This window comes from Otolemur garnettii, unplaced genomic scaffold, assembly GCF_000181295.1.
Source record: "Otolemur garnettii isolate 467f Iridium unplaced genomic scaffold, OtoGar3 scaffold00013, whole genome shotgun sequence".
Classification (NCBI taxonomy): domain Eukaryota; kingdom Metazoa; phylum Chordata; class Mammalia; order Primates; family Galagidae; genus Otolemur; species Otolemur garnettii.
Genome location: NW_003852408.1, coordinates 672,361 through 693,959, shown reverse-complemented (window position 1 = coordinate 693,959; position 21,599 = coordinate 672,361). Strand labels below are relative to the sequence as shown.

At 51.5% G+C, this 21,599-nt stretch overlaps 1 protein-coding gene across 1 annotated transcript in view; it reads left to right on the top strand.

The window, feature by feature from the left end:
• The first annotated feature begins 14,116 nt into the window (after window positions 1–14,116).
• INPP5D (inositol polyphosphate-5-phosphatase D) overlaps window positions 14,117–21,599 on the top strand; it is a 118,831-nt gene continuing 111,348 nt past the window's right edge. Inside the window, exon 1 of the mRNA XM_023510360.1 lies at window positions 14,117–14,405. Within this exon, the coding sequence (XP_023366128.1) occupies window positions 14,272–14,405 (134 nt within the window). The 5' untranslated portion in view covers window positions 14,117–14,271. The remainder of the gene's footprint in view (window positions 14,406–21,599) is intronic.

Genomic DNA, 21,599 nt, shown 5'->3' with positions numbered 1-21,599 from the left:
AATAAACTGTGGTATTTTTATACCATGGAATACTATTCAGTCACTAAAAAATATGGAGACTTTACATCTTTTGTATTAATCTGGATGGAGATGGGACACATTCTTCTTAGTAAAGCATTGTAAGAATGGAGAAGCAAGAGTCCAATGTACTCAATTCTGATATTTGGACAATTGATGACCTAGTACAAGGTGGGGGGTGAGAGTAGAGAAAAGGAAGGAGGGAGGGGACTGGGGTCTCACGGTGTGTGACATACCTCTTGGACTTTACCTAACAAATGCAACCAGTGTAACCTGATTCTCTGTACCCTCAATGAATCTCCAACAGTAAAATATTAAAAGAAAAAGAAAAGAAAAAAGAAAGAAAGAAAAGATAAGAAAGAAAGAAAAAGGCTATTTCTATTAGGCTAGTTCTTGAGTCCTATCAAGTCCTGTGGGCCTACACAGACCCACAGAATCTGAAGCTCTGGGGTACAGCCAGGACTCTGTGTCTTCGCAGCCCCCAGATGATTCTAGCACAGGCAAAAGTTGGAAACTTAGACAAATCCCGAGGAAGAGCTCAGCCTGCCCAGTACTTTGTTGAAGATGCAGGAATCTCCTTCCAGTTCTGCACGACCCCCCAACCACTCTACGGGTTTTGCTTATGAAAATGGCTGCTGGTGGCATTTAAGCCTTGGAAACTCTTGAGATCTCAGATGAGGGTGGCTGATGATCCGCTGGGATTGAGGGGTTAGCAGAACTAGCTCAGGCTTTCTCTCTGCCCATAGCACCCACCGTCAGAGCAGGGAGGGTGAACTGCTGGGCACGCCCTTTTAATTTGGTCAAAATGATTTGAAGAATCATTTGAATGTCTTTTGGGCCTGGAATAAAGGACCACAAGGTCTCAGCGAGTCTTGTCTTGGTGCCCGTGGGTTTGCAGCCCTCTCATTTCTGCTGGTCTCCTACTCCCCATAGACCCCTAAGCTGTAGCCCACCCTGACCTTCGCTCCACCTGTAGCCGGAAACCGATGCAGACAGAAGACTCCGGGCACCAGTTGATTAGAGGAAGCAGGTTTGTTCGGCCGGGGGTACTTGGAACACCAGCGTGTTTCCCAAAACCGAGCCCCCCGACTCAATCTCTTGCCTCTCTTTTATCCACCTTTCAGGGTGGGAGTGCACGTAAGGGTCATAAGACAGAGAGTGAGGGTCATAAAATAAAGAATGAGACACAACATCATAGATTAAAATCTAGGCCCGGAGTATGTCAGGGGAGAAACGCGCGGACAACGGAAACGCCTGCGGCCTGGCTGAGGCCTACGCAGGGTGGCCAGGACAGACTCTCAAACTGCTTTTACTTTTCTCACCTCACACCAACCAGCTCTTTCTCGCCACACATCTTCTTAACCACACCAGCAGGAGGCACATGACCATTCTGTAACTTAAAGAGACATTTCTGATTGGTATAACTAATATTAGCCTAATAGAAAGGCTGACAATAAATTCTCATGTGTTTCAAAGTCATGAAATTACACAACAAATTTCGACAGCCTTCTGCACCCTCAGTCTCAGGGCCACCCTGCTCTCAGCCAGCCCACTGCCTGCCCTTGTCCCTATAACCAACACGCATGCCCAGGGCATGAAGACTGTGAGACCTGAGACATGTGAAGCCACCAACAGCTGCTCTCCCGACTGTGGAAACTGTCAAAATTTGTCAATACAGAAACTAAGAAAGTGACAAGAGCCGTCTTTTGGCAAGGCCCATGAATCATGTCCGATTCTGCCTCCTTCCAGAATTTTCATCCTGCCAAACCAAATACGTATGCTCACACATCCACATACCTAGACACATGTGCACAAATGCATAAACACATGTGCGGAGTTCTACCCTGTCCTCTCCTCCCAGAGGGACCAGCACTTCTTGTCGACTCTTGCCATGAAAGACCATGCATTCTAAACAGACCCCTGGCCTGAGCCTGCTACCAGAAATGGCCTGTAGTTTCCATAAGGAGGGACCTTCTCACCACATCAGACATCTGGGATGGGCGTGATGGGGGTCAAGGGGCGTGAGGTATCCAGTATTTCTTCTTCAGGGAATCCAGAAGAAGATCCATGCTAAACGCATGTGAGGCTTGGCATGGAGAGAGAGGAATTGGAACATCTCTACGGTGGTCACCATGGAAGGCACAGAGCCCGGCCCCGTGAGGATGGCAGGCTGGGTGACTTGCTAAGCTGGCCATACTGATAGAGAAGAGCCTGCCCCACCCAGGACAGATCCTTCCTCTGCACAGCTGAGATTAACTGGTGTCAACATGGCAGCTTCACAGACCAACTCCAACTTGTGGATTCTTAGAGTTAAGGCCACATATAGTACTAGCAAGACCCAAAACATTAGCCCTTTAGAGATGGACATGACCTTGAAGTGTAAGTCCAACATACTCAATTGGTAGGTGGATGAAGAGGGTCCCGTGGGGTCTAGTGACTTCCAGGTCACACGACTGGCTAGAAGCGCGGATAATCTGAGACCAGGGTTCCTGCCTCTGTTCTGGGTGCCTCTTTTGTCTCTGAACATCCGAGAAATACAAAGGGCTTCTGTTCTTTGGGCAGTGGAATCCTGCCTGGCCTGTCTCTGCAGCCTGTGGCCTGAGCCCCTGGGCCCTGTTCCTCCTTCCCATCCCTGCCCTTCCGGTCTCCTAACCAGTGTTGGGCGAAGACGGCACCTGGGCTGTCGGCTCTGATCTGTGGACTTGCCAGCCTGAGGTGCCTGAACAGAGCTGAGACGCAGGCTTCATCCTTCTTGTCAGCAAGGTAGGAAGCGGCGACCCACAGAGCAGGCAGGGCTGGAGAGCACAGTGCTCAAAGGCCCCTGTTCTTCCACAGGAGGATCCAGTGCTGGGGGCCATCCCTCCATCTGCTTCTCATCCCCAGCAAGTGGAGAGGGAAGGGAGGAATCCAGTATTTCCATGTGCTGCTAGGAGAAGAGGTGAGAAAGCTGAGTGTACTTTTGGCAAGGTATTGCTTTCTCAAATTCCATTTTCATACTGTTTTTAGAAGAGGGCTTCAAAGTAGAGATGCCAAACATTTGAAAGTATAAATAACCAGGAAAAAAAATCAGTCATAATCCCACTAACCAGAGGCACATTTTCTTCTGGTCTTATCTATGAACTTTCCTTTTTCTCCAAAATGGAGATCATGTATAACATCCATCTAGGATCATGATTTTTAAGCCCCTCCTGCCTAGGTTGACACTATATCCTAAGCCTTTCCCCGGCTCATTCTCTTGCAGAGCACATCAAGGAGATGTGAATTACTGAACCATTACTTTAGAATCAGAAAGGGAAGACAGTTCTATTTTTTGTTCTAAATAACACTGAGATGAACATCTTTGTGAGTAAATCTTAGTCCTTACCTGTGATTAATACAGGTAATTACATCCTTTGAAAGGGATTACCGAGTCAGAGATGACCATTTGGAACCTCTTGAAATCTGTTTGCGGATGTTAAGCACAACTACCAAGACCGAGTTAAAATGCCCTGCAATGGCTCTTTTATACTTTCAAACACCTGAGCTCTCAGAAATTCTGATTAAGTCAGGCATTTGTTCTTTAATTCACAAACCGTGGTCCCTGCGTTCTCCCGGGTGGTTTACAACCCAGGTACAAGGCCAGAGGTGTGGACACACATATGAAAGGTTCTAGAAGCACGGAGGTCAGAAGGCCCTGGGTATTCCCTGGCCTAAGTTTGTCCATCTGATAAGGCTGAAACAGAGGCCTGGGAGGTTGGTGACTTGCTCGACATCACACAGTCCTGTCTGGGCAGGTCAGGCCCCCACAGGTCTCCTGCTTACCCCCTACTGGCCCAGAAGCCCAAGGGTCCCAGCACAGAACCAGGGCCCTGTTACTTTCTCCCCTTTCTCCACACTTGAGGGCTGTTGGTTGAGCGTCCAGTGGTTCCTTCTGCCCAAAGGAGGCTCTGGGCCAGGAGAGCCCAGATGGCGATTGTTATCCAAGCTCCACATGTGGAGCATTTTCCTTCTTTTTAGACTTTTCAGTGACATTCCAAGTGTAGTTTTATAACATAAGTGCCACTTGGTTTTAACTTCAAAAGCACTAACTACACTTAAAAAAAAAATACAGTCAGAAAATATTAACTAAATCTCCATTACGGGTTCTGCACTGTGCTGAGGGAATACAACAAAAGTGAAGGTTTATCCAGGGCTGCCTGTGGGCCAGGTGTCGTTCTCAGCCATCGACAGGTGTTTGTATTTAATCCTCACAACAACATGATGGGACAAGCTATTCTATCGCCCTCACTTTATAGAGGAAGAAAGTGAGGCAGGAAAAGGTTAAACCACTTGCCCATGATCTTAAGTGGCCAAGCTAGGTCAGGCTCTGGAGTTTGCCCTTTCCCTGTGTGATCAAAGGGGCCCAAGATAAACTCTGGACCATGGACAAATACCACAGTCAAGAGCAAGAAGTCTCAACACAAAGTGAAAGCTTCATGTTGACACCAGTTGTGAAAGTTCTGTTCCCTGCTATGTCTTTGGGGTCTAGGGCAGTGTCTGCACTCATGGTAAACTCTCAGTCAGTATCTGTTGAATCAGTAAACGAGCGAACACCTACAAAGTGCCAGTTCAGTTGTCCTAGAGCCCGGAGTGAGTGTGGAAGAGGCAGGAGGGTACCAGGAAAAGTGTGCAAAAGGTAACCTGCCTTGCATTTCAGGCTAGGATGGGCAAAGCCGCCAGGAAATGTAGCCTGGAGAAGTGAGACTCAGAGCTGCATTTTATTCAGTTATCTTTAGAGACAGGGTCTCACTGTGTCACCCAGGTTGGTCTCAAACTCCTGATTTCCAATGAGCCTCCCTCCTTGGACTCCCAAAGCACTGGGATTACAGACATGCACCACGATGCCTGACTTCAGATTTGCATTTTAGAAAGACAGTGTGGCCACATGTAGGACAGAGTCAGAGGTGTTCGTGGGGTGGGAAGGAGCCTGGAGGAGGACAGGCTATTGAGGGCCCTCCTGAAATAGTCAGAGGGATGAACGATGCCAAATGAAGGCAGGGCCCTGGGGCCGCAGCCAAGGCAGTGAGTCCCGAGGAGCTGGAACTTGGTGAGCCGTGGGATGTGGGTGGTGAGAGAGGGGTGGGGATGAAGATGTCGCCGGTTTCTGGCTTGGGAGAAGTGACAGTATCTAGAGAGCGACACATGCAGAAGAACGGGTTTTGGAGTAAAGACAGACATTCAGATGAGATGGGGGTTAGATGCCTGCAGATACCCACGTGTGCAGCAGGGAGTGTGGAGGGCGTTCAGGGAGAGGTCAGGGCCTCCAGGGAGAGGTCAGGAGAAATACAGATGCAGAAGCCACAAATGGGGAAATGCCCAGGAGAGGGTGGAATAGACAGAAGACAAGGCCAAGGGCAAAGGCCTGGGAGCAGCAGCCCGTCAGAGGGTCAGGAAGGAAGGTGGAGAACTGGGGAGTGACGGGATGAACTTCAGGTGGGAGGACAGGCCTGCGGTCCCTGGCTGCAGCCTGGTTGCTGAAGAGAGGATGAAGTTGGTGCTGTGAGATGGAAGTGGTTGGAGAAAGTTTCAGGAGAGGGTAAGGGGAGAATGGGGTCAGGCGGCCAGGGCAGAGGATGATGTGGTCATACTGAGCAGGGATGATTTACTAAAAAGGATCATCTTGGAAGAGTCAGGTCATACACAGGCAAGGAGGAGGCCAGGACTGTGGCTCTCCATCTCAGCGGCCATCTGACTCCTCTGGGGAGATCTGGGCCCCGCCCTAGAGATGCCTATTTAATTGGTCTGGGGTGGAGCCTTTCATATTTTTAGCCAAGACTGAGAATGTTTGGCAGGGAGGGTTTCTTATTTCTATTTTGTAGGATGGAAAAATCTTAAGTTTGCTTGTAGGATTGGGGGAAGGCAGGAGTGAGGAGGAGAGGGAGAGAATCCAGGGGTCTGGGGGTGGCTGTGGGGGCTGCTGCCAGTCAGGTGATGATGGGAGAACCTTGGCAGAGCACCTGGAAGCATGGGAAGGAGGCAGGTGCGGACGCAGCGGAAGTTGGCTGGGAGCCCATCCATTGTCTACAGGCAGAAAAGTGAGGGGTTTTAATTTGTCTGGAGGTGAGCCAGCCTATGGTGTGGGGAGTGAGGTAGGAAGGCGAGGTTGGCGGCAAAGATGCAGGCAGAGGGGAGGTAGAGACTCTGGCTGCCACACTGGGCGGAAGCCCGGTTTGTCCTGGGCTGAGCTGCCTGCTGGGGGGTTTCTCTGGCAATGTCCACAGCCCCTCAGGAGCTGGGGTCTGGCTGGAGGTTTTCAGGGAGACTGTGGGCTGGAGAAGGAGGACCTGGCGGGGAGTGGAGGGGCCTGAGGGGAACAGCTGTGGCTGGGGTTGGAGCCTGTGCCAGCCCGAGTGTGTGGGAGAGAGGAGGGAGGAGGGGAAGAGCAGTCTGGGCAGGGCCTGGGCTTTCGGGTGGCAGAGGAGAGCGGGCCTGGGGGCGGGACACAAGTCGCCACACAAGTTGGAGACTAAGGTTTGGTGTGCACAAGTTCCTGGGGCAGCAGTGACAATGGGCACAGTTGGCAGGAGACGCTGGGTCCTGGCACCGCATCAGGAGGACTCCTGCCAAGTTCCCGGGAGTGGGATGGAAACGAGGGAGGGACAGGCAGGCAGTGGTCAGAGCAGAGTCTGCAGGGCCTGGAAAGGGTCCCCGCTTTGCCCTGCAGGCAGTAAGCTGCCTTGGAAAGTGCTGGGCAGGGCAAGCCCAACCTGGGGACCCAGGCGAGGTGGTGCATCTGGATGGAAAACTGGGTTTGGGGAGAGCCACTAGGTCACAACTGCAGTGAGACCAGTGACCTCCAGGCAGTGTGGGAAGGGATTTGCAGTGTGACACCAACCATGGCACCCTCAATGACACCTCCACTATGGTCATCAAGACAAATTTGAGTTCATAATAAAAAAATCCCAGAAGACAGGGCAAGACTCATCCTTCTGTTCCAGTGGGAACCTCCTCTGAATCCACAGGCCACACATGTCTCCAAAGACCTTAAAATGCTCATCTGAGACTCCTATGCGCCTCGGGGCCAGATCCAGTTGTTTCTTCATCAGCATTAGTTCCAGTCATGGTGTGAGGAAAGGTAGCATGGGGGTGCCCACTGGCCTCCAGGTGGGAGAGGGTGCTCGGTGAGCAGGGCGAAAGCCCCATGTATCTCAGAGGCCAGCACAGGAGTCTGGCTCATCTAACGCAAGGTACACAATACACAGTGGTTAGGAGATCAAGCAGGAGTGAGCTGGAATCACAGGTCTGCCACTAACTTGCAGGCAAATTATTTAACCTCTCATTCTCTATTTCCCTGCCAGTGAAATGGAGATAATAATAGGACCTCCCCTGGGGAGTGTCTGTGAGGCTGGAACAAGGCAGCTCACACAGAGAGCTCAGCCGTGTTTCCCCCATGGTAGATGATGTCTATCAGCTGGCTTTATAATTCAGCAGACACTTACTGAGTAATGCTATGGGTTGAATTGTGCCCCCCACTCCCTCCCCATCCCTGCTGTTCATACACTAACCTTCAGTGTGATTGGATTTGGAGGCAGGGCCTTTAGGAGGTAATGAAGGTCAAATGAAGTCATAAGCATGGGAGTCTAACTTGGGAGGGCTAGTGACCTTATACAGAAAGGAGGAGAAGAGGAAAGGCCAGGTGAGGACATGGTGGGAAAGTGGCCATCTGCAAGTCAGGACGAGAGTCCCCACCAGAGTCTGACCATGACAGCCCGTAAATTGTACCTTTCAGCCTCCAGATCTGTGAGAAATAAATGCCTGTCACTGAAGCCACCCAGTCTATGTACAGTAGCTTGTTCTGGCAGCCTGAGCAGCAGAGGCTGGCTGCTTTGGTAGTGAGGGATGAACAGGACAAATTTGTATTCTCAAGAAGGTGAGAATCTAGTGAGGTGAGAAGAGAGGTGCACACAAGACAGTGCAAGTCCTGATGGGGAAATGCTCCACGGGAGGAGCAGGTGTATTGTGCAGGGGCAAGGGGTGGGGGTGGGCTGTGATATTTAGCATCCTGCTGCCTGCAAGGCTGGACCAGACCAGGGAAGAGGTGATGCTGTCGGGTGAGGTGGGTGGCAGGAAGATCGGGTGGAAGAGGCATTTCAGAGATGTCCCCTCACCATTTTAAGAGCTGACCCACTGGCTAGGATGCAATCAGGAAGACCCAGGGCTTCCTGAGACCCAGTCCGGCCAAGCAGGGGGAAGGACAGGAGGAAGCCAGCTCGGGTGGCTGATCCTGATGGGTGTGAAGCCAGAACCAGCAGGGCGGGCTTCTCAGAGCCTTGGTTCAGAGAACTGTTGGCCAAAGGAGCAGAGAGGAAGAGGAACAGATCATGGAGCTGGGAAGTTGACACGCATCACCACGGAAAGAGTGGCCGTTGGCAGAAATTGCATTTAGAAGTGCAGTAACAGACCTGCCAGAGGAGGTTGTCATGATTCATGCTTGAGGCCAAATCAGAGACTGGAGGAGGCTCAGGGGCCTGGGCATAGTGATGGCAGCAGCATGGACGCCATGGTGGGCTGACCCATGCTAGCTGGTGGCCTGGCTCAGGGTCTAGCTCAGGGGAGTCTCAGGGTGGGGAGTTGCTGTCCCTATAATTTGTAAATTCTGACCCTGGGGAGCAGAGAACCAGGAAAGGGAAAGTTTCTATGGCAACCAGGTCACTATGCAGGGTGGAACTCACAGGCTGCCCACATCATGTGTGGGCTTACGCAGCAGAGCTGCAAAGAGGCTGTAGGGTCAGCACAGGAAACAGACCCAGGTAGCTTTCTGGAAAGGGAAAGTATGTACTTTTTCTAAAACTTCGAATCATACGGTAAATGCCTGGGGAGAGCTCATTCTTAAATGTTGCATTGAAAGTTAAGAGTTCCTTTAAAACACAAGTCACTGGGCCTTTAAAAAAAAAAATCTGTTTCATAAGTAGGATCTGCTTCCATGTCTTTCTTAAAGTAGGACACTCCAGGATGGCCCCACTGGGTTTAAGAAAATATTATTGGGAAATATCCCAATTCGCATCTGCAGCGGGTATGTGAATTGGTGTAACCACTTCAGGAGACAATATGGCACCGTCAATCAAAGCTAAAAATGCACACAACAGTTGAAGCCTTGTGATTTTTTTTCTTTTTTGAGACAGTCTCATTACGTCACCCTCAGTAGAGTGCTTTGCTGTCACAGCTCACAGCAACCTCAATCTCTTAGGCTTAAGCAATCCTCTTGCCTCATCCTCCCAAGTAGCTGGGACTACAGGCACCCACCACAACACCTAGCTATTTTTGTTGTTGTTGTTGTTGTTTAGCAGGCCCAGGCCAGGTTCAAACCTGCCAGCCCTGGTGTACGTGGCTGGCACCCTAATCACTGTGCTGCAGGTGCCGAGCCACACCCCTGTGCTCTTCCAGGAATTTTTCTTGCAACCTAAGTGTCCATGAATACAAGATTGGTATGCTGCATTGTGTCTTGATGTAAAGTAGCATGTATCTTTAAAAGAATGTGGTAGATATATAAAGAGCTCTATGAAATGTTCAGAAGTACTAAATGGAAAAAGCAAGGTGCACAACAGAGTAAAAAAGAAAAGAAGAAAAGAATCTTTGCAAAAATAGAGTTCGAAAGACAATAGGAGACACTGGCCTTGGAGAAATGGGCCTGGGGTCTGGGCTGGCAGGAAGACTTGCTGTTCCTTGCACACCTTTCATACTAGTTGAGTATTGACTTTTCAATTAAAAAAAAAACTAAAGAGAAAAATGTTGATCTATGTCTTCCTCTTGGAAACCTGATGGAGGCGAGAGGAGGGGTATGACCAGTCATTGCACAAAACCAAGCTCTTCCCACAGGATTTTAGTCTTTACTTATTTAATTTTCATTATGATAAAAGTATTATGTGGTCTGTAAGGTAAAGCAGGAAAAGTGGATGTGACACCTTACTGAATGTTCTGCATTATTAGGTGTTTCCCAGGCTTGAATTTTTCCCCACAATTGGAAAAAATTCTGTGTCCCAATTTTTTCTCACCTAATATTATATTATAAATATTTTCCCAAGTCCTTAACAACAATCTTGACGAAAGACACAGGTTGTTTTTTGGGACACGGCTCTCTCTTACGCAAGTCTTCCCACGCACCTGGCTCTCCTGGGTGCAGTTCCAGCCCTTTAGACATCCTGGCATCATTAGTGAAGGGGGTGCCACTCACTACCAGGTCTTTGGTCCACAGGTGTCCTTAAACATAGTCACAGACTCCATGGGCCCTGGGACCGATTAGGAGTGGCCTCTGTTTCTGTGGGCAGTGATCCACTGGGCGGAGAGTCACACAGGACTCTGTTTCAGGACCCAGGTTGGTGCTCAGGAGCCCCCTGGTGGCTAGATCCAGGAGGCTCAGACCTTGACCTGGTCAAGTTCTTCCCATTAGAGGTAAAGAAAGAATCCTGTTCTCCATTTGCACTAGAATGTTTATTGCAGCTCAGTTCACAATCACCAAGATGGAATCAACCCAAGATTGGATTAGCAGATTTTGGTATACCATTGAGTACTATTCAGCTGTAAGATGGAGACTTTACATCTTTTGTGTTTACCTGGATGGAGTTGAAACACGTTCTTCTTAGTAAAGTATCAATAGAATGGAAAAAAAAATCCAATGTATCAATATTAATATGCAACCAATATATAAACAACTACACACTCTCATGAAAGAAAACACAAGTATAGTCTAGTGAGGGGAAGGGTCGAGGAGGGAGGGTGATTGGAAGATCTCACCTAATCAGCACCATGTAAGGGTGTTCAGCACACCCACTGGGGGAAGGGCTCAGCTACAATTTGAATTTTATCTTAGAAATGAAAACAATGTAACCTAAACATTTGTACCCTCATATTTATCTGCAATTAAAAAGAAAGAAAAGAAAAAATCCTGTCCTCTCTCAAACCAGGATTATGAAACTAGCAGTGGAGGCCTCTGGTGCCGGCTGCCTCCCAGAGCTCACAGAAAGCTCTGCCTTCCGGGCACTGGTCAGGGGGCCACCTGGGAGACCTACCTTGTCATGAGCACCCCCCCTGCATAGCTCCACAGACACCCCTCAACATGGTTGTTATTCCTCCCCACGGAGAGATGCAAACTGGGACTCAGAGATGAGCTAAGTATTAGTGGCGAGGCTGGGAATCTGGCCTCAGCCCTGATGCTGCATGTGTAATTCAGGGTCTGATTTACAGCCCTAGCGTGGAGTCATCAGAGGCACAGAGGGGCTGGAGAAGAGGGCACTATGATTGGAGCCTTCCCTTCCCATTCTCAGGAGCACTGTGCCCCTGTGGCAAGGCCAGCCTGACCTCAGCAGACCATGGCAGCTAGCTCTGCAGATCTCAGCAGATTGTCTGTAGCAGCCTGAGTGGGTCCAGAAAGGCCACTCTGGAGACACTAGAAGGAGAAGTGGAATGGGAAATGGAGTGGGAATGGAGGCAAGAGAAGCCAGGCATCCTGACAGAACTCCATAAGCAGCTGGGACAAGAAAGGGTTGCGTGGGGAGGAGTCCTTCCATCCTGGAGGACGATGGAGGGTGGGGCCCCCTAGGTCCAGAGGTGTCCCAGCTCTGTCGGAAAGTCTCAGCGGGTAGCTCTACTTTCACCCTGGTCAGCGGCTGGGACTTGCCCCTCCTCTCCCACCACCTTGACAAGTGTCCTTGGTCTTTGGTTTGGGAAGGGCTGATGGGGGCAGGGTAAATGCTCAGGACGGAAGACAGCATCACTCCTTCAAGATGTCCAGGCTGTGAGCAAGGGGCAGGCTCCCAGCTTTGACTGGTTGTCCATGATGGTCTTCCGAGATGCAGGGGCAGGGGCCGGCCCACTTGCCCTGGGCCCCTTGGCCATGGGAATGGTGGAACTTGATGACAGGAGCCTCCTCCAGAGTGACAAATCCCTTCTCCAGTCCAAGACATCCTTTTATCAGGTCTGTGGGTGAGGGGATCACCCCTGACCACACTAGCAAGCAGCTGTGTGATCCAACTTTACAGTCAAGTGCTTACTCCTTTATTGGTCAGGGTCCTCCAGAGAAACAGAACCAATAGGAGACATAGATAGATGATAGATAGATGATAGATAGAAGGATGGATAGATAGATTATTCTGGGATCCTACGGCTGCATGGGGATGCTGGGAGCAGTCTGGGGAGCAGGTCACTCTGAATGACACTGAGTACTGCGAGCAGCAGTGACAGGTGCAGCTGACCTGTACCCTCTGTGCCCCCTGCCAATAGCATTCAGTGGTCATTTGCCCCTCTGAAGGCTCCTGTCCAGGGAGGACCACCCCCTGTAAGGGCAGCTCTGGTCTAGATGTTGGGGTTTCCTGAATATGGGGGTGGGAGGAACAAGAAAGCTGCCCCATCGGAAGCCCCAGGTGACTGGGTGGGGAAGAAAGTGAAGATGTGATGGGTGGTAAAATTCAGGAGCCGTGAATGGGCTCTTGCTGGGAGAATGGCAAGGACAGAGGGAGAGGGGTGGGAGAGATGGGGTGGGAGGCTGGGTGTCCAGGAGCTCTCTGGACACCCTCAGTCTCAGATGTGGTAGGGTCTCTACAGATGAGTGGGTCAGGGCCCAAAGGGACCAGTATTGCAGATGTGTCCTCGTGATAGACCCTATAGTGCCGGCGCTCCAGAATGGTGGCCTAAGGAATCCAGGAGAAGCCTACCATGTGCATTGTGAAGGTGTGGGCTACACAGAGGGCTGTGTGGTGCAGAGCCGAGGCGGACAGGGAGGGGAGGCCTGGGCCGCAGAAGAGAAGATGGAGTGCTCCAGACCAAGCTGGCCTGGGAGGCTAGAGCGTGGAGACCAGCTCGCATCTCCTTTGGCCGAGGGCCCCTGAACAAGTGATTTGCTCACTTTACAGACTTGCCTGCTGCAGGAGGGAGCTTGGGGGGAGCACCTTTTCTGGAACAGCCCCCACACAGCTCACGTGTAGTCTCGACACACATAAGCTCTTTGGGAACTTCATCCCTTGAGTTAGGGGAGAGGAAACTAAGGCTGAGGGAGAGAAGAACTGGCCGAGTGCTGTAGTTTGAATGTGCAGAGCTGCCTGGTGGGGCCAGTTGTCCATCTCCGTATGGGGTCGTGGTCTAGATGTGGGGTTGGGAGCTGTTACTTGCACAATAGGTCAGCACCTGCTTGTCCACCTTTGGTAGGCCTGAATACAGGACTGAAGGTGCCCAGCCCTGGGGTCCAAGGTGTGGGTACCCACTTTGGGGCCCTTAGAAATCTGCTGGTCCTTGGCAGCCCCATGGAGGCAGCTCCCCTTTGAGTGGTGGGCAGATGTGGTGAGGCACAGTCAGACTGGCAACCTGGACTCTTCAGGGATGCGGGATTGAGGGGCAAGTGTCATCCTGACCACTTGGCCAGCTTCCCCTGAGAGGTTGTGGAGTCTTCCCTCCTAGCTTGTTGCCCCAGTATCCCAGAGAGGCCCAGAGAGGAAAGCCAGCCCATGTCCACCCTGTATTTGGCCCATGTCCTGAGCCTGCCAAGCTCCTTCTAGCTGGGCTGTCAGGATAAGGGCGGCAGTGTCTACAGAGAATGGGTGGCTCCCCGGTTCCTCCCCACCTGCTAGCCCCCGGGAATGAGTGTAACGGATCACAGAGCCACAGCTGATCTCCCAGTACCCAGTTCCACAGGGTCGGGACAGCTGCAGGCCTGCAAGGGGAGGGGCAGTGTTCAACTGTCCCCCCTCAATTGTGCTGTTCTGGGGCTGTCAAGTTGTACGCCTTGGGTGTGTTGGGGGTGGGGAGAGAGCAGAAGGCTGAAGAGGTCTGTCCAGGGCATGGCCACCCCAAATGGCCATCACTGCTTTGGCCCATCCACGCCTGCTGGGCCATACTTCTTCAGAAGCCTGACACCCAGGAAGCTGATAACCACACCAGGCAGGGCTTTAGCTGATGCTTGATACTTCTGGCAGCTGAGACCGTTATAGGGAAGGAGAGAGCTCCAGAGGGAGAAGGGCAGTGAGCCCCACAGGGACAGGGGCAGGTAGGGAGGTGGATGGCCAGGGCCCCCTCTCTCTCTCTCTCTCTCTCACTTGGTTTCTGTAATGAGGAAGTTCTCTGCAGCTCAGTTTCCTTTCCCTGCTGAGCGCCCGAAACAGGAAGTCAGTCAGTTAAAGCTGGTGGCAGCAGCAGAGGCCACCAAGAGGAGGCAGACAGCAGGTTGCAGTGCAGGGGCCTCAGCTCCCCTCAGCGGCTTGTCGGTGCTGGGGTAGCTGCCAGCCCGGCTGGACGAGGCCAGCGTCCACCATGGTCCCCTGCTGGAACCACGGCAACATCACCCGCTCCAAGGCAGAGGAGCTGCTGTCCAGGACGGGCAAAGATGGGAGCTTCCTCGTGCGAGCCAGCGAGTCCATCTCCCGGGCCTACGCGCTCTGTGTGCTGTGAGTACAACGCACTCCATCCTGGGGCACAGAGATAGGGTGAGAGGCGACTCTGAAGAGAGGCCCAGCGAGGGGCTTGGAAGGGGCGAAGCATGGGGGGCTTGTTCTTACATCACAGAATGAAGCATCCTGGCCCACCTGAACCTTGCCCCTGGACTTCAGGGGGCCCATCTAATGACAGGTTCCACAGTGCCGGAGCTCCCAGGGCCACACTGGAGCCTGGTCCCATACCTCAGCTGCCATGAGCTGTGGTGCCAGGGGCCTCCCTGGGTCCCAGGGACCAGGGGAGAAGGGGGTTCTTTGAGTCAGAAGGAACTTCAGGGCTCTGTGGTGGTGGGTATGTTAGAGACCTCTAGCCTTGCTCTGGTGTTGGTTGAAGATGCTGGCTCAGACGCCCTAAGACAGTGGTTCTCAATCTTCCTAATGCCTCCTAATGCCGTGACCCTTTAATACAGTTCCTCATGTTGTGGTGACCCCCAACCATAAAATTATTTTCGTTGCTACTTCATAACTGTAATTTTGCTACTGTTATGAATTGTAATGTAAATATCTGATATGCAGGATGTATTTTCATTGTTATGAAGGGGTCGCGACCCACAGGTTGAGAACCAGTGCCCTAAGAGGAGAGAGTGCGGCAAGAGGGGGCCCTTCCTGCATTCAGCCTCTGGGCCCCTGGAGGAAGCTGTTGTTTGGGGAGCCAAGAATATGGGGTGGGTTTAATCAAGAAAGGACTTTCAGTTCACCCAGAAGTAGTGCTCTGGGCCCCAAGAGCAGAGGAAGTCACCCTCGCAGCCTGTGAGCAGCCTCTCCCCTCCCTCCTAGGCACTCAGCTGTATCCCCGCCCATTGGGGTGTCTCTGTCATTATCAGATCCCCCACTGGGACATTGCTGAATGTGCTAGTTGTCTTGACAAGAGAGGAACCAGCCACTTGCTGAAGATTCCTTTCCAAAATCCCCTTCTTGTCTAGCGTCTGAAGGAGGCCCTTCCCTCACAGCCCTGCTTCCTAATTGCGTCCCCATTTGGGCCTTGGGCAGCATCAGGGTGCAGTTGGGGGCGGGTGTGTCCACTTGAGCATTTCAGAGAGAGTCCCTGGGCTGGCAGAAAGGTCCCTCTGAACAGCCCAGGCCCCTACCCTGTTCCAGGTGGGAGGAGAAGTGGGTGGCTAAGCGCAGACCTGTTGAGCCCTGACTCACACGGCACCGCCCACCCCCGTGCCGAGCATTTGTAGGCCCATTTCATCACACACAACGTGGGGAGCAGGTCTTGCTAACGCCTAACACCCCTAGGTTTGCAGATGAGGCAACTGAGGCTTGGGCAGGTGAAGTGAGGGCAGCAGTCAAAGTCAAGACCTTCTGCCCCCAGATGCTGCAACTGAGACCATACAGTGCCAGCTACCCCCGCCACCCCCGCCAGCCCTGGTCAAGCCGGGTGTGCGTGTAGACTCAGGGTCAGAAGCCAGGTGTCTGAGGGTCAGTGAGAGCCTTAGAAACCAGCTGGGGCCCACAGCAAGCCGACTGTCCTGGGTTGATGGAAAATTCTGTGTCCCCATTTTCCGGCATCAAGAGAGGGAAGGCCACCTGGACCTTCGGCCACCTCTCCCCACGGGCAGAGCTACAGCCTCATAGGGGGCAGGAGGAGTCTCCAGAGCATCTCACAGCCCTGTCTGACGCCATTTGACCCATGTGGATTTCTCTCCCACCAGGCGGGATGTGAGCTGAGGGCCGACTCCTTGGTGCTGGCTGTGTGCCAGGGCTCCATCGTTCACTTTCACTGTAGCCTTGGGCCAGGTTACAGATGGGAACTCTGACTCCAAACCGAACAGCGTAGGATCCCTGTGAGCAAGAGTTTGAGCCGGAGAGGGCCCAGAGAACCTCCAGTCTAATAGTCCTGGCTTTGCAGGGGCCTTGGCCCACAGTGACTAGGCTCTCTGGGGGCAAAACTGGGATCCAGACCAGGCCCCCTGTTCCTTCTTCTACCTCTTCTCCTGACCCCAAGTCTGATCTGGGTTATTCTTAGAGTCACTAGGGGTGGGCAGTGTCTTCATCTTGGAGAGGCTCCAGTGATGCCCACAGATGTCCACAAGGCTCTTGCCCAGCCTGGACTTCTCACCAAACTTCTGTCCTAGAGCCCCTGGGCCACACCCACCATGGCCCCTTTCTCCTCTGCTGGGGTGGTGGGGAGGGAAGCCGCCCTCCCTGCAGGGTCAGGCTCTGTTTTAGGCTGCGGGATACCACAGACCAGCAGACTTTCTACAAAACGGGACACCTTAAATGGCTGCCCTTGATTTGCCCTTGATTTTGCCAATTAAGGAGATTTAAAGGCTAAAAACTGACCAAATGAATGATAACTCTCATCTCCTAACACCTCATTTTATGAAATAAAGCATCCCGTAATACCAAAAAGGCAGGAGGAACAGACTCTTTCTAAAAAATAAATGAATAAAGGGCAGCGCCTATGGCAAAGGAGTAGGGCACCGGCCCCATATACTGGAGGTGGTGGGTTCAAATCCAGCCCTGGCCAAAAATTGCAATAAAATAAAATAAAATAAATGAATAAAAAGCCAAGTCATTTAAACCAAAGAGATGGAACTTACTGAAAAACACATTCCACCATCCTTAGGTTTCTCTGTTCTCTAGGGTCAATGTGAGCCTGCCCCCACCCCCACCCCCACTCTGGTGTAAGAAGTGCTGGCAGAGACGGTAGGACCTGGAGCCCCAGGGGCTGGTGGGGTAGCAGGCTTTGCACTTCAACTGTTGCCCTGAAGGTCAGCTGAGCCTATCTGTGACCCTCGGGAGTAACACCATCCCCACAGAAAAATGAGCAGCCAGGGCTGCGAAGGAAGCTACTGAGGCTCACTCCCCACCCCCGCCTAGAAATACCTGTGTGGAAAAAGACCTCACATCCTCACTTCCAGTCCTCAGGGGCCCGGACCTCATCCTGCCTGGGCCCTGGTGGGCCAGGGGATAGCAGGGGACAGCTGGAGACAACCAGGGCCTCCACCTGATGGTTTAGCTAGGTGTGTTTGCAGCTTTAGGAACTAGTAGCAGCCTTGGGGGGGAGGGAAAGAGGACAGGATTTGACTATTTAAATGGATGGGGGTGGGGTGGGGGGAGGAGGTGACATCAAAGGACAGGGCTACAGCACAGTGCCACCCACATGACTTAGGAGCACTCATGCTCCCCACACCCAGTGAACCCTTCATTTCCTCGAGAGAGGTCAGCCCTGTCACCTACCCTTGGGCAGGAAAGCTTTGATCTTGCGTTAGCAGTTCAGAGAGCCTCGCCCTCAGGGAGCCTGGTGCCTCATCTCCAGGCACAGAGTGCTGCAGTGCCTGCCCCAGCAGGTGTCCAACAGAGATCTAAGTCCAGCTCTGCAGCCCGCCTTGTGCTCACCTGGTCCCTACTCCACTATCTCAGCAGAGTCAGTCCTGCCATGGGGAGGCTCTGGGGCCCCTTGATGGGGATGTCCATTGGAAAAGCTAAGAGGCCATCAAGCCTGTGCCCTCTTCTCCTGCCACATAGGGGCCAGCTCACCTGTTGGGTGCTTTATGCTGCAGAGAATCAGTGTACCTCTGGGGACAGGGTCCCATGCTGTATGGGCAGGACTAGAGCAATGTCCCACGTGGTCAGGTGTACCACCCTCCCTCTCTGTAAGAGTAGCAGGGCCCAAGAGTGGCCCTTGGTCAGCTGGCTACAGTCCATGGAGAGCTGCCTGGTCAGGTGACATTCCCACCAACACTCCCTTGTGGGGAAGGGGAAGGCAGGTCACTGCCATTGGCTGAGAAACCAGCCAATGCCTGGTCCAGCTGGCTTGGCAGGGAAGTGGTTCTGGTTTCCCTCAGCACATAGCTGCCACAGGCTTCCCAGGCTGCCCAAGCTCTGGGCAGGCTCCTTCCCAGGGACAGTGTGCCAGATGGCTCTGGACTTGGTGGCCTTGTTGGCACGGCAAGAGAGATGAAAAAGCACAAGAAGGATGTTTATTCACCAAAACTCTCCTTAGAGAAGTCTTTCTACTTGTGTGGAAGAAATAATGTGGTAGCCACTCGAGGGGGAGCAGCCTGCACCTGCTTCACTACGGAAGCCTGTCAGGACCCTTTATGCAGAGGACCTACTATGAGCCAGGGGCCGTTCCGGGCTCTCTACGTGCATTAGCTCATTTAATGTCCATGGTAACTTTTGGAGGACACATTGCTATGCCCACTCTACAGATGTGGAAACTGAGGCACAGAGAGGTTATGGAATATGCCATGTTTACAGGACTAACAAATGACAGGGCCCGGACTGCACTCAATGCTGTTTGGGGAGGGAGAAATTTTTTTTTTTAGTTGTTTATGTAGTTTTAATTCGATTATTATCTTTTTTTTTCAATTAAATGATAGCTGTGTACATTAATGCAAACATGGGGTACAGTGTAGTGTTTCCATATGCAGTTTGAAATATTTTCATCAAACTGGTTAACATAGACTTTGTGTCATTTACCTAGTTATTGTGTTAAAACATTTATACTCTAGTTCTAGAAAAATTCACTTGTACCCTTGTTAGAGGGGAGGGAGAAATTAATAAGAGCCACTAAGGTGAGCTGTGGAGGGGGCAGAGGAGAGGGGACCCCTGGTTATGGAACCACAGAGAAGGGACTTGGGAGGTGAAAATGTCTGGCAAAGGTGTACAGGTGTGGTGTGACCCAGTGACTGAATCTCCCTCCTTTCAAAGGCTCAGTAAGATTTACACTATTCTTTAATTATTTTTGTGCAAACATAACAAGCCATTGTTTTTCATGTCTGGTATTGACAATAAGTAGGAAAAAGTGCTGGCCCAGATGATAAGCAGGGCTACTGATACCTGTTTACAAAGGAAAACAAGCCTATGGTCTTCTTTTTTTTTGAGACAGAGCCTCAAGCTGTCCCCCTGGGTAGAGTGATGTGGCATCACAGCTCACAGCAACCTCCAACTCCTAGGCTCAGGCGAGTCTCCTGCCTCAGCCTCCCAAGTAGCTGGGACCACAGGCGCCTGCCACAACGCCCGGCTATTTTTTGGTTGCAGCCATCATTGTTGTTTGGTGGGCCTGGGCTAGATTCGAACCCACCACCTTAGGTGTATGTGGCTGGTGCCTTAGCCACTTGAGCCACAGGCACTGAGCCAAGCCAATGGTCTTCTACGTGCCAGACCAAAAAGGGGCCATGTGACCACGAGGGCCAATGTATTAAACTTGTTAACTGCATCTTCTCTGTAAAGTGACCCAGAACAACCGTGTTAAAGTTGAGTCTCTTTAAGTTTTCTGTGCCATGCCCAGCCCCAGAACAAGTCTCCAGGTCCAGGGTAGCCACTGACTTTGGTGTTTTGCGTGTTTACCTACCTGACCAATCAAATTCACCTGAGCACAGACATGAGCCCATCGCCTGGGGCCTGAGCCCTCATGGTGGTGAGCCGTGCACACAGAGTGAGGGGAGCTCTGCCCTTCCTACCCAATTCATGCCGTGCCCTGCAGGCCTTGGGAGCAAGGCTCTGTGGCCAGCCAGCTCTGATATTCCAGCATTTACAAGATTCTAACCTTCCTGTGCCAACCTAACACCCTCCTTGGTGACATGAGGATGACATGACCATGTCCAGTCTTTGGGTTATTTTTAAAAATTAAGGTATAATTCACGTACTGTAAAATCACCCTTGTATAGTATTCCAGTCAGTGGTTTTAGTACATCCACCATGTTGTACAACCAACACCAGTGTCTAATTCCAGAACATTCTCAATACCTTAAAAAGAAACCCTGTGCCCGTCAGCAGCCGCTCCCTTTTCCCCTCCCCCACAGCTCATGGCAAAAGCTAATCTATTTTCTTTTTTTTGTTTGTTTGTTTTTATTTTTATTTTTTGTAGTTCATGGCTGGGGCTGGGTTTGACCCACCACCTTCAGCATATGGGGTCGGTGCCCTACCCCTTTGAGCCACAGGCACCGTCCAGCTAATGTATTTTCTGTCTCTGCTGATTTACCTTTTAGATGCCTCCTAAGTGGGAGCACACACCGCGTGGCGCTGGGTGTCCGGTGTCTTTCACTTAGCTTAATCCTTCCAGGTCCATCCAAGTGGAATCATTCCTCTTACTGGCTAATGTTCCGTCGCGTGGGTACATTACATTTTGTTTATCCATCCTCAGTTGATGGACATTCGAGTTGTTTCCACTTTGGGATGTCTGAATAATGCTGCTCTGAACATTCCTGTGCAAGTTTGTGTGTGAACATATGTCTTCCATATGTTGGCTATGTCGCTGGGAGTGGAATCGCTGGATCGTATGCCAGTTTTTATGTTTAACACTTGGAGAAACTGCTAAACTGTCTTCCTGGGTGGCTGCACTGGTCCACATTCCCTCCAGCTAAGAATGAGGGTTCCAATTTCTCCCCTTGTTATTATCTGCCTTTTTTATGATAGCCACCCCCATGGGTGTGAAGTGACATCTTGTTGTGGCTTTAATTTTCATTTTCCTAATGACTAGTGAAGTTGGACATCTTTTCACCTGCTTATCGGCCATTTGTCTATCTTCTTTGGAGAAGCTGTCTGTTCAGATCCTTTGGACATTTCAAAACTTGGGTTGTTGGTCTTGCTGTTGTTGTCGGGTTATTGAGAGGATAAAATGGAAGGGGGTGAGCCATGTGTGTAGGGCAAGGCCAGGCACAGGGTAAGCAGCCATCACATGCTTTGCAGCCATAAAAATAATGTTGGGCATTATTTTTTTGTGTACAAAAAAGTAAGTAGTGACATCTTGGAAGCAGATGAGTAGAGGGCCCATCTGTGAAGAAAATTCCATAACAGAAGGAGAGAGAACGGTGGCAGAGGGTCACTTCTGGAACTTCCTGGAGGCCTCCAGGAGACACTAGGCTGTCATACAGGGCCTCCTCAGAGGAAGTGTTCACAGAGATCAGGGCAGGAAGAGGACTCAAATGACGCACGGTGGCCGGCAGTGGCTGGGGTCAGGGTTGAGTGCCTGGAAGCCTGAGAGAGGGAGGGGTGAGGACACAGAGGCAAGGAGGATGCCAGATGAAACCAGAGAGAACAGGGATGACATCAAGAAGAAACTCAGGGCCAGTGGTGGCTCACACCTGTGATCCTGGCACTCTCTGAGGCCCAGGCAGGAGGAACCCTTGAGCTTAGGAGTTTGAGACCAGCCCGAGCAAGAAGCAAGACTTGCTCTACTAAAAGTAGAAAAAA